At 36.5% G+C, this 17,540-nt stretch overlaps 1 protein-coding gene across 4 annotated transcripts in view; it reads right to left on the bottom strand.

The window, feature by feature from the left end:
• LOC122346121 (spectrin beta chain, non-erythrocytic 1) overlaps positions 1–17,540 on the bottom strand; it is a 57,182-nt gene that overhangs the window by 32,121 nt on the left and 7,521 nt on the right. For 2 of the 4 annotated variants that reach the window (XM_043240801.1, XM_043240803.1), the window contains exon 2: positions 8,212–8,396. In XM_043240801.1, coding sequence (XP_043096736.1) covers positions 8,212–8,368 — 157 coding nt within the window. In that variant the 5' untranslated portion in view covers positions 8,369–8,396. Of the gene's footprint in view, positions 1–3,758; positions 4,484–8,211; positions 8,397–17,540 lie in introns of those variants that run through there. The other 2 variants (XM_043240802.1, XM_043240804.1) reach the window with 2 other exon arrangements.

The raw sequence follows: 17,540 nt of genomic DNA, 5'->3' as shown, positions 1-17,540 counted from the left end.
GCCATTTATATGCACACACATCAGAGTAAGAACATCTGGATAGCAGAACAGTAAGAAGGGAGGCTTTTTTTCTTAGAACAAATCACTATCCGAAGAGCAGAACAGTAAATAAGTACAGAGAGGAAAATAAGATGTCAGTAACATCAACAGCGATAACAGGGAGAGTGTGAGAGTCTGTGGACTGCATTCGAGACACTTTATCCCAAAAACTAATATTCTGTCATTGTTTACTCAACTTGACTTTCTTTTGTATGCAGAATGGAATATATTTTTAGGAATATTTCAACTTTTTTTGTTCCTGCAATGAAGTCAATTAAGTATAAAACAGAGAAACCACACTGACTTTCATTGCATGGACAAAATATCTTTAAATGTTCCATGGAAGAAATATACAGAATATACGATTGTTAATATTGACATTTTTCTTTCACTCTATATCTGGGTGGAGAAAAAAAAAGAGGACAAAAACAAAAAATACAGTTACATTCATATGTAATAGAAGACAGAGATATAGATCACAATTGATGGTATTCAAATCTTTATTATCTCATATGCTGATAAAAGTAAATCTTTATCTCTATCTCTATCTCATGGCTGTTAACATGCATATTAACAGGCCCTATTGTTTAAATATACTGACTTTTTATCCAGCAAGGTGGCCTTACATTCTTGGGATCCAAGTAAATCTGTGTTTGTGTCTGTGTGTGAAGAATTTCTGTGCATCTCTGTAACGACTAGGAGGGAGGAGTACATGTTTACCTCTTCAGGGTGACTGACACTGGGGTAGAAAACCTTTTAAACCTAAGCACTCTCACAAACACACACTGCTTATCAGCAGAATTTCACTGAGATTTCTAAATGAATTTTTTATCCTTGCTGATATTCTCCAGCTTCATACTCCTAGGTCACCACACTCCTGCTCTAGGTCACCATTTCCGCCTGCTTCTGCTGCTTGGAGCTTTGACTGGTATCACACAACCACAGCCAATTAAGCAGACTTTGGAAAATATTTAAGATTAGGCTATTATTTAAGAAAAGTGCAACTTTCTCACTTGCAGTTATTGCTGAAAATATATCATGGAATCTAAGTTTTTTTCCATATACAGTTGCAATTATGTTAAAAACGAAAAAAAAAAAAAAAAAATATGTATTGCATATAAATATGTAACATCCAGCATTAATTTACAGTATATGAAGATTTAGCCATTACCCTAATTCACACTGCATGTCAAAACCTTGAACACATCTGTTTGCATTTTGAAATCAAAACTGGAGAAAACTGACAGTTATAAAATCTTATATAAATGGGGGTTTCTTGTTCATCTAGCTTTCATAAGCTGGATTTATCTGCATTATATTTTGCATGTAAACACACTTTGTGGCATTTTAAATTATACGCTGAGTTTAAAAAGAGATGTGGAAACAAAAAAATTTATTTTAGAGAACTGAAACACTGATTTATCTGAACTGTTTTGCAATGACAGTGACACATTTAAGTTCTTTAGGAATGGCAACAACAACCTTGTAAGAAGTGACACTTATCCTGTCCTATTCACTGCAGCACAAACAAGCATCTGCATGCACACATACAATATTACCTTGCAGAAGGGATTCATTTGAATTAAGATATTTACAACCACAACAGAGAAACTGGTGTTGCATCAAAATCAGAAGAAGAACCAGCCTGACCAAGCATGAAGACCGTGTCTGAGCAAGCCCCCTGATACGACGCACCTGTAATTCTTTAAAATGGTTCAAAAAAACTCAGCCTAAGGGTAACCTGACCGGAATTACCAGTGTGTGAGGACATGAGAAAAGAGGAGGATCACAGGTCGCTTGAGCAGAAAAGATAAATGAGACACTGTATATGTGTGTGAGTGTGTCTGTGAACGTGCTTTAAAAATGCTGGTATGTGCCAGATTTCAAAGGGAAGCAATGATGAAACTACAGTAATCATTAACACATACATGAAATGCTTTTCTCTCTCTTACTTTGAATCTCTTCTACATAGTTTTTCCAATGAGAACACCATCATGTGTTTTATATGTTGACATCCTTCTGCTTAGTCTATCTAAATGAGTGCCATCCAACCAGAGTCAGGGCTTAAAGTTTACTTAAAATTGTGAAAAAAAAAGCATTTAATTACAATAAACAATTAAAGAACAACTAAAAATCTGTATTATTTATTACTAAAATTCACGAACTTCAAGAACTTCCCATGATCTTAGGTATACAAGAAATAATGTACATAAGTAAACTCTTATAACTCCATAGACATTTAAGAATATAAAAAGGAATACTAAAGGAACAGCCTCTAACATATTTAATTGGGTAAAAATCCATAATCCCTCTCCAGTAATTCATGAAAGACTTGAAAAATCACATGGTAATACTGTCGTGAACAATGGAGGGCCATGGAGTCAAAAAGGTTGTGAACCACTGTTTTGAAAGAATAGACTAAACAGAAATCCCATCTAAACATTTGAAATCGTGTCAAAACACATAACTGGACTACTAGAGGATTCACGGTTAATTTTAGGTATTTATTTGATGGCACTCTAGAGGTGTGTGCTCATATTCAAGGCCTGTTTTGCAGATGTCATTCTTCCTATACAATGGATAATAGCCCTGAAAAGTACAATGCTCGAGTCATTATCTCCCTGTTAACTGAGAAACACTCCCCATGACCTCAAGCACACACACAAACACAGAAGATCAGATCTCGCGTCGTGTGGGGGGGGGGGATTAGCAGAGTTCACACATGCTATGTGGCGCCTTGTCTAAAAAGTGTGGTTTCAAAGAGGAAAAGAAAACACTGACTGAATGATACACCCACGGAAAACAAACATCTTGAATGTTCTTCAGAATTAACTCTATATTAATACACACAAAGGAGTTTTTATCCTCTCCTTTCCAGTCCTATTATCCTCTGCTCTCCCCTTCTTATCCTCTTCACTCCCCGTCTGTTCCTCTCCACTCCTTTCCCACCTCTTATCCTCTCCTCTCCCCTCTTATCGTCCCTCTTCTACACCTTTCCGTTCTAAACTTCCTTTTCGTCCTCTTCTCTCACTCCTATTTTAACACGGTGTAATTTGGATCTGGGGCAAAAGCCCTGCGGTACCTGAAATAAGGCCACTCTCCAGGAGACCAGCACAGGTCTCTGTGTCTCTCTCTCTCATGCACAGGCATAAAAATAAATCATTGTAGGCCTATTTTCTCATCTGCACTATCTTTGGTGCAGAGAGAGAGAGAGAGAGAGAGAGAGAGAGAGAGAGAGAGAGAGAGAGAAGAAAAGAAGAGGAACACTGATTATTTCTGCAACTAAATTCATTAACTTCTGAGAAGGTCAGATTTGAGGTTGAAAATGTCCTAGGCTTTTTACAAAGCCAATACTTTTCTTATCTACATTATAACATATACATTATATATACACATTATTCACTACTTAACCCACCATCAATTAGTGATTTCACAACCACCACATCTGTGCACCACCAACTTTTTTAAAATAAGTGACGCCCATGATGATGGGGTTCAGTCTGTCAGGGGAAATGCGACTTCCAATTAGATCTGGACACATGTGTGACATTCAAGGTTGTTGACTGTTTTAGGGGATTTCAAAAGTGGTTCAAAAACAAAAGACAAGTAATTTGACATAGTTTAAAGGTTAGCTGAGAGGCTGAGCTACTCCTACAGATACACCTGAGAAAGAAAAAAAAAAGAGAGAGAATGAGGTCGCCAAGAACAAACAGTCTTACCTTGCAGCTGTTTGAAACGGCCCTCCAGGATGTTGGAATATTGCACCTGGTTTACAAAGGCAGCTGGCGAGAGACATGGCTCATGTTCGCGCGGATCAAAATCCATGTCTCTTCTCTTTCACTGTAACACTCTCTCTTTCTTCTGCTTTCACTGTGAACCGTCCCTCCAACCCTGACTTTCAACTTTCATCCAAAACAAATTAATCACTCCACAAGTATAAAGCCAGGAGTCATGAGCGTGGCATGTAAAATGCAAGGTTGAAAAAAACCTCCAAAAAAACAGCAGACCATGAAACCAAACAGCCAGATGTTTAACTTTCTTGAAAGGTCCAAAAAAAACCTGAATTTAGAAACAGAAACTATCCAGGTGAATGTGTGTATCCGAGCGTTTCATCAGTGCATGCTAAACCGCGCCATTCTGCTTCATCCGTTTGAAAAAAAAAAAAAAACTCTTCCTACAATTTACTCACTCTTTCTTTCTTTCCTTATCTGTCAAAAAAGGAACCCACATGCAGACGACGTGAGAGTAAGGTACAGTAAAAACATAAAACTTCTTTCCTCCGTCCTTTTCTTCTTCAAACACAATCTTCTCTCAGTGCAAAATTCTTCTTGCTCTCTCTCAGCCACTCAGATCAGACTGAGTGTGTCTGTGTGCACGCGCACACACACACACACCTTGTTTGAGTAAGCTCACAGAACTAGCTGTGCTCAGCTTCCTAAGTAAACAAAGCCTCCTACTCTTTCTCTCTTTCTCTCTCTCGGTTTCTGAGCTTTGGCATTTGCATAAGGTGTGTGTGGGAGGAGCAAATCCCAGGCTGAGCAAGCGAGAATGACAGACAGAGGGAGGGTGAGGAGGTGAGGGCTGAACCATTTCTGAAGGTGGACAGGGGGTGGAGTAGAGTTGAAGAGATAGATGGTTTCAAAGGAGCGATGGGCGTGTGAGACCAGTCCCTGGAGGTGATCAGATAGACAGCAGAAATCATGAGTTTGAGCTTATTTTAGGTCTGCTTGGATTTTAAATGTCAGATAACGTTATGTTTTAATGTTTTTTGTGGGTGTTAAGCAATTGTTAGACCTTTACTTCAATGAATCATGTCAAAAAGTCCCTCTGTCGCCTTCTTAAGCACGTGCACAGATAAAATAAGACGTTAAGACAGGAAGGAAGTACTTGAGAAAGACTCAACAAGCGAGCACTGTCTTTCTTCCTGTGCAAATGTGTGTGCACCACCTCACACCCATGAACTGGCATCATCGGCAGTGACAGAAAACTCATCTTGTAATGCCTCCAAATGAATCAAAAAACAGAATCTATTATGTAAGTGCAGACACATCAAGAAAATCCTTAGATCATTTTAAGCTTGCACAAATACAACTGCAGCGCACACACTTTTTCATTTGCATTTCTTATGTGTGCAGATTTTACAAGAGGAAGTGGTGTAATGAAGACCAGTCCAGTGGCAGGTTGTGTTGATTAGCAAATGTCACCAACAGTGACCATCAAAGAGCAGATGTCACAGGTCAAATCATGGCTAGAAGCACTAGGCCAACAGTTAGCCAGCGTGTCACTGAAAGAAAACATTTTATCACAGCAAACTCTAAACTCACACAAAATGGAAAGATAAGACAGAAAAAACAGATACTAAATGGAAAAACAAAAAAACAGTTCACTGCGCTATTGTATAGTGAGACTTGCATTTAACTTTAATATGTTTTTATTATACATGTGTTTACGTAATGAAAAAAAACAAAAGCATGAGACATAAAGAGGAGGACAGAAATGTCTGAGAACAGCTAAAGATAACTCTGTATGGGTGTGAGAGACATGAGAACTGGGCCTCTGAGACCCTCCTCTCCTCTGTCCTTCACAAGTTTCAAAAGATATTCTAACTCTGTATTCTCAGTTTGCATTCCCCTGCTAGCACTTCCAGGAATAAACCTTTTGCCTTAAGTTTATTGTGATTGATACGGTGGTTTTCAAATGCTGAGTTTGAGGCATAAAAGACAACAGAGAGAATTAAACTCTATATAGACCAGTAGGTGCTGCTATTAACTCCATTAAGCTTCAATGTGACTAATGTCTTTTTCCAGCCATTAATTATTTTATTTATAAAACCTTCTAACTTTTGAGTATTTCCTTGGATATCCCTGAAGGGAGGTTTTGTCAGATTTAACTAACTCCAGGGGACCATTTTATCCCAAATATACAGAGCCCTGATAATATGGTCAGGCTCTTCTCAGTCCCACTCAGAGCTGGGAAGTAACAAAGTACAAATACTTTGTTACTGTACGTAGATTTTTCTGGTATCTCTACTATACTTTACTATTTATTTTTCTGACAAATTTTTACTTTTACTCCTTACATTTTTACACAAGTATCTCTACTTCTTACTTTTTTAAACAAGGCTCTCTACTTCAGACATTTTCATCACCATTCGATAACAAATCTATAATAAATCATGAATCGTTTAGTCTTGTCTGGCAATGCGATTCGGCTCCACATCTCCGCAAAAAGATTTCTTTACGTTTCTATCAGAGTAATAAAAGCAAGAGACTCAAGAATAGAGTAGAGCAATGAGGCAATTGTTCAGGACTTCAAGTGCAGGTTAATTTCATCTTTAAATGTACTGTGTTTTTTTTTGTTTACTTAGTTAAGAATTAAACAGCTAGCAATAGTAGCCGGATGATGATTAATAGTCTACTGTAAACTAAATTAAATTACTATCATCACCCAAAAAACTGTATGATAAAGGACATCATTATCTACTGTATAAAGTTACAGTAGTAATTTAACAGATAAGCGTTTTAAAACATTCTTTTAGAATATGTTTAGAGGGAGTTAGGGCAAAAAACAACAATCCTTACAAAAATTCAAACCAAAAACACTACTTGTTAAACCATGGTAACAACAAATTAACCATGGTTATGCTACACTAATCATAGGTTAATTTTGGTACGAGAAAACTATGACTCATGATGATGCAATAACATACACAGTATTAAGATTTTTCTTTAAATTCTATTGTCATGACGTAATTATTGTTGTACCAATTTTGATTTTTAGGCAATTTAGAAAGTATAGTTTTAAGTCTATATGGTGTTTAATTCTTTATAAAATAGAACAACAACACATGGTCATAATGTGATACTTTAAAGTGAACAAAGCAAACGAAATTCAATGAGGTGGTTGTTTTGCAACAAGATGGAAACAGTTCTGTTCATAATAGTATGGCTGATGGGAAATGTGACAGGTAGAAAGAAAATTAGCAAAAAACAGATAGTAGTAATGGGTACATGTCAGAACACATTTATCTTAATTTGAGTAAAAACGTGTAGTCAGTACTCCTGCTTCTACTAGGAGTATTTTTAAACCCCAGTATCTGTACTTTTACTTGAGTAAAGGATGTGTGTCCTTTTGCCATCTCTTTTGCCTCAGAAATCTGTGTGGGCGTTTGGCTTTGGAACAAGCCATCTTTTACATAAACTTGAATCACTTTCATTCAATATCTATTCAATACTCATGCAAAAAATGCATTTATAGCAGTTTCTATATTTTATTACAATATAAAAATCATTACTCTGGGAAAATTTCATTCATCATAGTGCATTTTAAATGCATAAAATATGTATATTTCTATATCTGACCTAATACTATATAGACTTATGAAAATTATGTATAGTAAAAAAATCAATAATACTCAGATGTTAAAAAATAACCTAAATTTAGTTTTATTATTGTATTTGGTTGTATTTTGACATTTGGTCAAGCTTGATTTCTCTAGTACAGTGACGTTTAAATTTGCTGTTTTAAATGTTCCATTGTGTGCTTCAAATTTTGATATGCCTAACAAACGTAAAAAAAACAAGACTGCGACTGGTTTTAAAGCATTCAATGGCAGCAGAAAGAAAAACAAAAAGAGATCCAGCGGGTCATAAATTTGACATTAGGGAAGCCCTGGAGATGAGAGCGTGTGAGAGAGTCACAAGGTGAATAACAGCAGTAGAAAAATGTGGATATCAAGTCACTGCTTGTCAGAAGATGGTATCTGACTACACTTCAACAACACCCACATCAACTGCTGTTACGCACTGACGTCTATAAAAAAATGTCTTTAAACCAATGCAAAACCAGGTTTCATACTCAATAAGCATACCTGAAGCCACTTTATTATAATAACTATGTTATCATGCATACAGTTCTCCAAAATTATTGCAGGAGCATGTGAAGGGTTTTTGCCTTATGGTGGTTTGAGTGTTTGTTTTTTTGTTTATTTTTCACACGTTGCCTTATGCCACCCCCTACTGGACACAATCATGCAATGCAACCTGTTGAAATCTAGCTGATAAAGCAAGAATGCCAACAAACACAGGCAGTTCAACACAAACCGGAAGCCCATTGGTGCATTAAACCAAACTTTGACTATAATCGCACACACTATAATAAGATGAAACTGACCTGCAAGAGCTTTAATGCGTGAACGCTCAAACAGACGTGCAGAACTGTTTTCATTGTCCCACTCTGTTTCAGCTGCGATGTCCCAGCGGTTGTTGATGTCGTTGTACTGCTGCTGGATCTCAACGCTATCAAAATCAGTCGGTGAGATGGTGCTCATGGTCACAGCTGGAAGCTCAACAGCTGCCCTGGAAATCAGAGAGTGTGAGAGGACAACAAACAAGCTTTATTAGACATAAAATTACCAATTACCATTACCATTGTTACCAATGAAAGGTGGAGGATAGGACATTGATCATATCCGCTACACCTTTGACTTTTATACCGCTATAAGTAGGGCCCTATGATTTCCACAATGCAAAAAACGCAGACAGAATCACGGAATTTAGCCATAAAAACAGAATTTACAGTTTAAAGCTGAATGTCATGGAATTGTCAAAGTTTAGATGAATTAATCAAAAATAGGTTATGACACTTAAATTAAATCAAAATATGGACCTGCATCTGTAAATATAAGCTACTGTTGAAAAATTATAATTTTTTATCACAAAATATTTCTTCCATGTTTTTATTTTAATAGTAAATCCCTTTTATTTGCCAAAATTAGTTTAATTTTCATTAACTAAAAGATAAATTAAATCAATATTTTTTCCACATTCATCTGATAACCAGTAAAACTTAAATACACAGCGCAAAACATGTCATTTTTGTTTAATAAATGAATGTTCAATTGTAAAAGTTTCATGAGTTGAATTAATTAGACATGCTTTTTCATTAAATGTAATTTGATCATTAAAATGGAGTCCAGAAAAATTTAACTGAAAAAAAAAACGGAATCCAAAAAAATTTTATTGGATAATACAGAATTTAGAAAATAAATTATTGATTTGGTAAAAAATAAAATGAATTTCATAGGGCCCTACATAACTCCAAACATTCAATCAAACAATTAGTCAGTAACAGACTGTAAGCAGATGAGGTTAGTATAACCAGGTGTGGTACAGATCAGGCCCATTAGCTGTCCTGTAATCTGCACGCATTCAGTATTCTGAACATTTACCACAATAACATCAGAACATGGGCAAAAATTAACAAGTGCCAAGTGCTAAATGGAAATAAGAAAGAGCTTCTTTTCCGACCAGCTGTTCAGTAACTTATGAGGAAATGACATTATTTATTATTTAAATTGGTATATGACATATAATGAATGACATTCTAGCCCTCCCTAATATAAGTGACGCTAAAATTGTAAAATGTACAGCTAAACCTACTGAATTCACCAAAATTTGATCTATGTAGCAATACATATGATATTTTAGAAGCGTTAAGTATTATTACAAGCATTTGTGGTCTATACATTTTCTTAATTGACTCATCTTTGGCAGACACAGCAAAAGGTTAGTTCTGAATATCCATCTACACATTTTGCCTTTAAGGTCTTTTCAAGTGTTACAAAATATAAAGAAACAGTTAACATGCAGATAAGATATAGATTAATTCAAATTTAAACAAAAATACAGATTAAATAAAATCCCTGATGCCTTTCTTCAGGCTGAGCAATCCTTGGTGCTAATCCCACCAGATTCTGGAAGAAAAAGAGAATTGCCTGTAGGACAAAGTTTATCCCATAAATATTTCACAGCTTTATAAACCTCCAGGGCCAGAATAAAGAAACAGAGATCAGGTAAAATGTGCATCCCTTACACAGCGTTCTTCTTTCTCGTTTCTCTCTTTCAGACTGAAACGTATAGCTGCACTAAAAGGACACTGGACACCACCTAAAGTTGCACACAATATAAAACCATGAAACACCCAGTCCAGCCAGAATATTTCTAAACCCTATCATTTTGACGGGATAAGAGAGACAAAAACATGCAGGCTCTTACATTGTGCTAACACCAATTCCTAACAACTAAGATACAGTATCCTGTTCACGTAAATGTGCTTTTGTATGATGTCTTTGCTATCAAAAACATTTTTAAATCAGTTCCTTTTAAGGTTTCAGAAAGGAAGGCAAGATAATAGTTTCTGAAAGGGAACCACTGTGTGCATGCCTCAGAGAACATTGAGGTCTATATAGTAGGGCTGGGCGGTATGACCAAAATTTTATTTCACGGTATGAGAAATTTTATTTCACGGTAACGATATCTTTCACGATATAGTTTTTTAAATGGGTAGTTATTCCAAAAAATGTACAAAAGGGCCTTATATAATAAATAAGTTTGAATATTTAAGAAAAGAAAAGGACTTGATCTTATTTGATTATTTTGTATTTTATTTTTAACCTTATAAATATAGTAAACAAAATATGATGTGGACAAATTTTTCTAAAGTAACATCTCAGATATAAAATATATCTCAAGTAAATAACAGGAAAAGAAAACTTAAATATGAAAATATAAATATGTAAACACTTTAAGGAAATATCAAAGTTTTTTCCTTCAAAAATACAAAATATAAACAATTACAATTCTTTTATGAAAAAAAATTGAAAGTGATCACTTCTTGTTGAAAATATGAAGTAAAAAAATTGTAAAAGTATTCAACATTAAAAGTAATAAAAGTATTCAACATTACTGAGCTCCTGTTCAATTCTCAGTCGGCATTCTCTGTATGTCGCAACTTTGCTAAAGTGCTTGCGGCTCGGCATTACATAGCGCGGATCAAGGGTTTTGATTAGGTCTCGAAAACCCTTCTTTTCCACAGTGTAAACTGGTGGACATGTCTTTGCAAATAAGCATCGTAATTGCATGGGTTATTTCTTTCCATCGTTTTGAGCTTTTTCCATACGGCACGGCTTTGGTAAAAGACAAAGTGGTTTAAACCTGAGGTAAATTTTTCTTTTTGGCTTACGGGCGCTTGCTTGCATCTTTTAGCTTTGTGGTGGGTGTTTTTTTAAGGTGGTAAAACAGATTGCTTGTGCTACAGTACATTAGCATGACACAGTTAGAAATCACGTTTTTCTGCTCGTTATCAGATTTTGCAAACCCGAACAAGTCCACACAACAGACGTTGCACAATGACGAGTTCTCTGTTCGTTTCTCCTTTTCCATGTTTCACAACCTCCCAGCGTATCCTTCAGTCTTGCATTCAGCGGTTTGACCGGTCTCAGCCTCCAGCTGCTGCGCGCGTATGTTGGCCACGCCCACTTATTTACATTTCACGGAATAAAAAAAAATCTTTTCACGGTACACATTTCATTCCGCGAGATACAGCCCTACTATATAGTTATCGGTCTGGTGGCCTAAATCAAGGGAGGCATATGAGAATGTGTTTTTATTCATGTGGTAGAGAACAGCTTGTGTAGATCTAATATCAGCATGAGCAAGCATGTGTCTATGCGTCCGATCTTTCTCAGCAGGGTCCAGCTTTAATCCACTCGCCTCACCCTGAACATCATCTCACAGACAGTTCCATCAGTCATAAAGGGAGAGTGGGGGACTGGACTCTAGAGGATAGAGTGTCTTTCAGGGACACACAAACAAAAGAACCCCAGGTGCCCATGATGGTCAAATTCAGATTCACTGAGGACCTTATAAGTGACAGAGATTTAAAGTGTTTAATTGAGATTTTTTTATTTATGTATGTTGATGGTGGAGTGTCCAACAAACCTGCAAGTACAGCTAATGGCAAAGAAACTACACACTATAGATTTAGGAATACTGAATACATACTGTATGTGGGACAATTTAAACGGTTTTAACCACAGTCAAGATATTTTTAATACGGTATATACACAAGGAAATAACAAGCCGACAAAACCCCAGACTCAAAGGTTAAAATGAGTAATAAATAAGCAAGGACAGAACGATATATAGAAACAAATGTATTTCTGTGATATAGCAGAATGAATGTGTGTGTGTGAGTGAGTGAGTGCTAGTTTGTGTGCACAAGGCACACAGAGAGAGATAAACCCGTATTTTGGAGAGATCTCATCCTAAACAAAGGGAGAAGGAGGGCTGTTTCCAATCCCATTAGTGTGTAGATTAAGGAAGTGCTGAAAATAGATACTGGACATGGAGCAGTTATCCTGGATTACACCCACACACTCCTCTAGCGCCTCTGTAACTGACACAACATACACACATCTCCTTTGACAAATATCTATCACACATGTTGACAAAAATCAACACTTTGATTTGTCACACTAGTGACGGGTGCTTTATATCAATGTGCTTCAATGAAACTGGGTTTCATACATTGTTCTGTTTCAGGTTGTTGAGAATTTACAGCTAGTCCCACTTAAGAATGGAACCCTGACTGACAACAAAAAAAATATATATACTGAGATGTTTCAGTATTCTGATTTGAGCTAATTTATGCATAACCTTTTTCAGACATAGTACAACAAATCCTTTTCAATGTTGTCTCGCTGTAGCTCATATTCATTGAAGCCTTCATTCTCATGTAACTGGAAATTTAAGCAATTGCTACTTAAGTCACAAATTAACATTTTCATACCATTTCAAACCTGTATAGTTTTACTCCTTCTATGAAGCAAATAATTAGGCTTTGGGCAGAATGTCCAAGCTGCATTTCCATACAATGAAAAATTAAGGTAATTTATACTGCCGAGACCCAAAAAAGATCCTTGTATAAGGTTAAAGTACTCAGTCCCAGGACTGAAAGGGTGGGTCAGTCAACCATGTGTTTGTACTATGATTAATGAACATATTCTGTGCAAACATAGACCCAAACACACACACACAAAAACTCCCCTGAGAACAGGGACTCAGGTGCAGCCACTCCAGACAAAACAGCGTCCTCCTCCCAAATCTCTTTAACCTGCTCTAGTGTTCATCTTCAAAAAGCTGCCTGAAGCATGCTGAGGAGTGTTAAAATCACTCACAATAATCCCAATCTGGTTGGGTGGGGGAGGATCAGACACACCTCCAGCCCATGACACTGTATATGTCTGTAAAGAAAAGGAGGGAATAAGCAGGTCTGCAATAGTGAAAAAAGACACTAACTAACCAGCCGACAAACCACCCCAGTCCAGCATTGTATGCTTTTTACATGTTGATGACACTATAAGTGAGTTTGAGAGCACATGGGCACATTCGGCCAATCACTGCAAACAAATGTATTTCCTGAAACATTACTAACAACCTTTAATTATCGATCATTTGGGTCTTAATGCTGTATATAGACAATTAACATCACTAAACATAACTTCATATAGCGTGTCTGCATGCCAATCAAATAAGCACAAAAGAGAAAGCACAAAATAATATTTGTTGTCAATCATCAAATAAAGTTTAAATCACAAAATCCTACAACTGACAAAAATGGCCTCTTTAATTGGATCACTGAAAAATTAAGAAATTAACTCAGCAACATTACAGCTCAGAAGAGAAATGCGTTTATGCCTTCAGTCTAGGCTACAGAGGATTCTGCCCTTTTAGTAACTTTTAGTCATTTAAACTTCTTTGCTGCTTTTTTGGCAAGAAGTGCAGTTTATTGTAGCAAATCTCAGATCAGAATAGCTGAGAACTACATGCAAAGTCATCAATATGATATTGATATCCTGACAATAGACCACAACTAAATTTAGACAGATAATGTGTACAGAGCTAATTATATTTCTAAAAACTGTTTGTCTCCAGTAGCTTGCAACTCTGGCATTTTATTCTTTTAAATTATGTGTCTGGTAACTATTTCATTTTAATGGTCATTTCATTTCCAGACATAAAAAACTAAGAAAAAAAATGCTGACACAAACTCTCAGAGACACACAGATGTTCAGGCATGGTCATTCTAATTGGTTATTAGATTCCTGCTACTACAGACAAGACGACAAAAGAAGGAGAGGAAATCAATAAAGTTTTAGGGGCAAGTAGGCCTGTGTGTATGTGTGTGTGTCTGTGACTGTTCCTCCTGCACAGAGTATGCCTGCAGGGTCCAGACTACACACAACACACACACTTAGGCCTTTGTCTGAGCATCAATCTTTTCAGATGAGCATTTGCCACTATGAAAAGCATTCACACTCATAACGACCAATGATGTGGCTATAGCTGGATTTTACTAGCATCATGGGTAAGAGAAGAGGAAAATGTAACACCTATTCTTCTGTGCTGTCCTCATTTTTGCCATGGACTGTATATTGGAAAATATTACCAAAAGAGCCCTGTAGAATATGACTGGCAGCAATATAGGGAAATAACGGGCAAAATAAAGAGATGCAAATGCCCATACCAACATTATCAAGTCCATGCAGAGTATTTTATATAATTGTTTTAAGCTGAATTAAAAACAAAAGAAATATAGCTATTTGTCACAGTTTTTTAATGTGGTTAAATAATCAGGGATGTTGTCAGGACTTGTTCTCATTCTACCATTTCTGCCTTTTATTTGTGCTTTTACCCAGCGTAAAAATGCAGCTCACTTAAATTACATTCAAATTAGAATTGACTACTCCTGAGTTTGAGATCGAATGACTCCTGACTCAATGAATCAATAGCGAATCAGATGTTCATTGTTGTGCAGAGAGGGCAATGCAATAGACAGCTTGTGAATAGAGGTGCAGGAAACTCTTGCTCTTCTCTAAAGATATAATTAACTAACGCCCACTCACCAGATGAAATCTGATGAAGTTTTCTTGTCTGTTGCCAATGGCTACAAGATTTTTTTTGTTGCAACTGTGGCCATTTTAGTCCAGAGCTCTGTGCAGATGAGATAATTTAATTGTGTGATTTCATAACAGCTTGCAATGATGTGTTATTACAATATTCTAATTAAACTTTATTATTCATTTTTCTTTTAAAATCACAGCTGGACCTAAGAGCACCAACATCACCTCATGCTACGGCCTTTATTTTTCCTTGGAAAATCATTTCTTCATAGCCTTACCCTCATTACTCTAACTTTCCTTTCACTGGGTCTCAGCTGGCTGATCTGTTTTCAGCTGCACCCTTTTAATAAAAGAGATCGAATAAGAGACCACATGCCTCCTGGGCATTGTGTGTGTGTGTGTGTGTGTGTGTGTGTGTGTGTGTGTGTGTTGTTTTTTGTTGTTCTCCTCTTGATAGTCTTTCATATTGGCACCCTACTGCCACACAAATGGCCTCTAGTTTATTCCTGTTTCAGTCCTCTATCTCTCGTAATTGATTAGAGTACAGCTAGAGTACATCATCTTTACACTGACTGAATGTATGTGAGAGGAGAAAAAAAAAACATCATTTGTTTCACTCCTACTCACATGCACCCCTTCAATTCCTTCCTCCACCCACCCACACTCCAGCACACCACCATCACATGCATACACACTATTCAGGAAGTCATTTCCATCATAAGGCAAAAGAAACATTTTTAGTTTCGTAGAAACATGTTCTGCAGACCGTTATGTAATTCTGGTTTTAGTTTGTCAGTAGTCTAATGTGTGATGTGAGTTGATCAATAAAACTGATCAGTTAACACCCCAATTACACAATCCACACAACACCACCACATAAAACATAGCATTTCAGTGTGAAACCAAAACTGACAAACATTGTCTTATGTTGTGGATAATACATTTTTCTTTCCAGATCAACAGCAAATAAATATGGAATGTTCCAGGGAAACTCTCAAGGTCATTATTACTGTTTGTCTGTCAAATTTAGGATAGCAATTATAATATTGCACTGAAATTGTATTAAAACTAAAAATCACAATGGCATGAAGCAGAAATCCTAAAACACAAATTCCATTTATTTTTATTTCGTTTTTGAGTAACATGTGTGCATATTTTATAACAGATGTAAATTATTTGGAATGCTAAGATTAGCACTGTTAGTATGCGCATTTATCCATACATATGTTAACTATTTTTTTCAATTATGACCTTATTTTAGTCAAAATGTTGTAACTGTCACAATCTTGCTAAGAAAAAACTGCTCCCATCATATGCCAGACTTCTTCAATGATTTAGTTGATTTCTACTGACAGCCCAGTCCTACAGCTGCATGCCAAAGCCACACCTAGTGAAAAGAGGCAGCACAAAAAAAAAACAAGAAGCTGTTCATACTAGAGAGCAAAAAGAATGCAAAAATATCCAAAGAAAGGTTTTAAAATTGTAATATATTTTACATGGCATTCATGATGCATGAACATACAGATGTTAATACATGTGTATTCAGACAGAGCAACAAAATAAAAACAAAATAATTACACAGAAAGGTATGGTGAGTAAGATTCTAAAGCAACTTTTTGTTCCATCTATTAAATTATTCCATCTGCCTCAATAAGACATCTCTCACCTCTTTCTCCGTTTTTTGACCATGCAGTCACAAGAGTTAGTAAGGAGAGAGCCAGCATAACACAAAACAACAAGTATATGCACACTTAGATGTGCTGTAATAAGATTAGTCTGCCTCGCGCTCACTAACACACACTGACCCTGTTAGAACAAGAGTATTAACACACAACACACTAGACACAGGCAAATTCCTCCTGCTGCCTGAGCAGGTAAATCAAGAGCAGATGAGAAGCTTTCATCCTGCTGATGTCTGTGCCAACATCTGATCAGAGCACTGTGCTAAATCTCACACACTATCAGCAACATTTCAGCCCCCTCTGAACATTAGTGATCCTTTTTAGAGCAACTTAAATTAGATAACGATTTGAACTGTGAGAGCCTTGAGAGCTTATATGGACTGTTACTCAGCCTCTGTCAAATGGTATGCTGTGATGTACTTGCACTACTACAACCTGGAACAGCCAAGAATATATAATAAGGTCTGCCCCTACCTAAATTGAAACCAGCACCCTCAAAACCTAGATTCGTACCCACTAAGCTACCAGGATCCAATAGGGTTTACAGAGATATCTTTATGATAAAATGAGGTCTATTTAAAGCCATGGGGATAGCCATAATGAGAATTTGATTATTGCAGAATGCTTTTTTTTTTTTTGCTTTAGTCAAGGCTATAGTGGTCACTGAACAAATTTCATCTAGTCTCAGCTATATACAGCACGCCCACAGACATTCAGGAACCATTTAAAGCAGCGTTTCTGAACTGGTGGGAGACAATCAAAGAAATGAACAACAAAAAACATAATTTGTACGTTTTTTTTCCGATGTGAGACTTTTATTTTAAAAGAGGTGCATTAAAGCGCTTGGCACTTCTTTTAGATGCAGTTTACTGCCTTAGAAAAAGCTGTCTCGATTCTGTATCTGCGGTCAGATAAGATGTTGACAAGCTTAATGTCAGTGCCAATATTTCACTGTTATTTTTGTAAATTGTTATAAAATGTTCCTCACCTGAGATCAACAAACTATTCTGTCCAGCCAGATGCTACCATGTTCGTAGCGTCCACTGAACAAACACAGTGCAGCGCTGTACACTTAA

Source organism: Puntigrus tetrazona, chromosome 5 (assembly GCF_018831695.1).
Source record: "Puntigrus tetrazona isolate hp1 chromosome 5, ASM1883169v1, whole genome shotgun sequence".
Lineage (NCBI taxonomy): Eukaryota > Metazoa > Chordata > Actinopteri > Cypriniformes > Cyprinidae > Puntigrus > Puntigrus tetrazona.
This window is presented reverse-complemented; position numbering and strand designations above follow the sequence as displayed.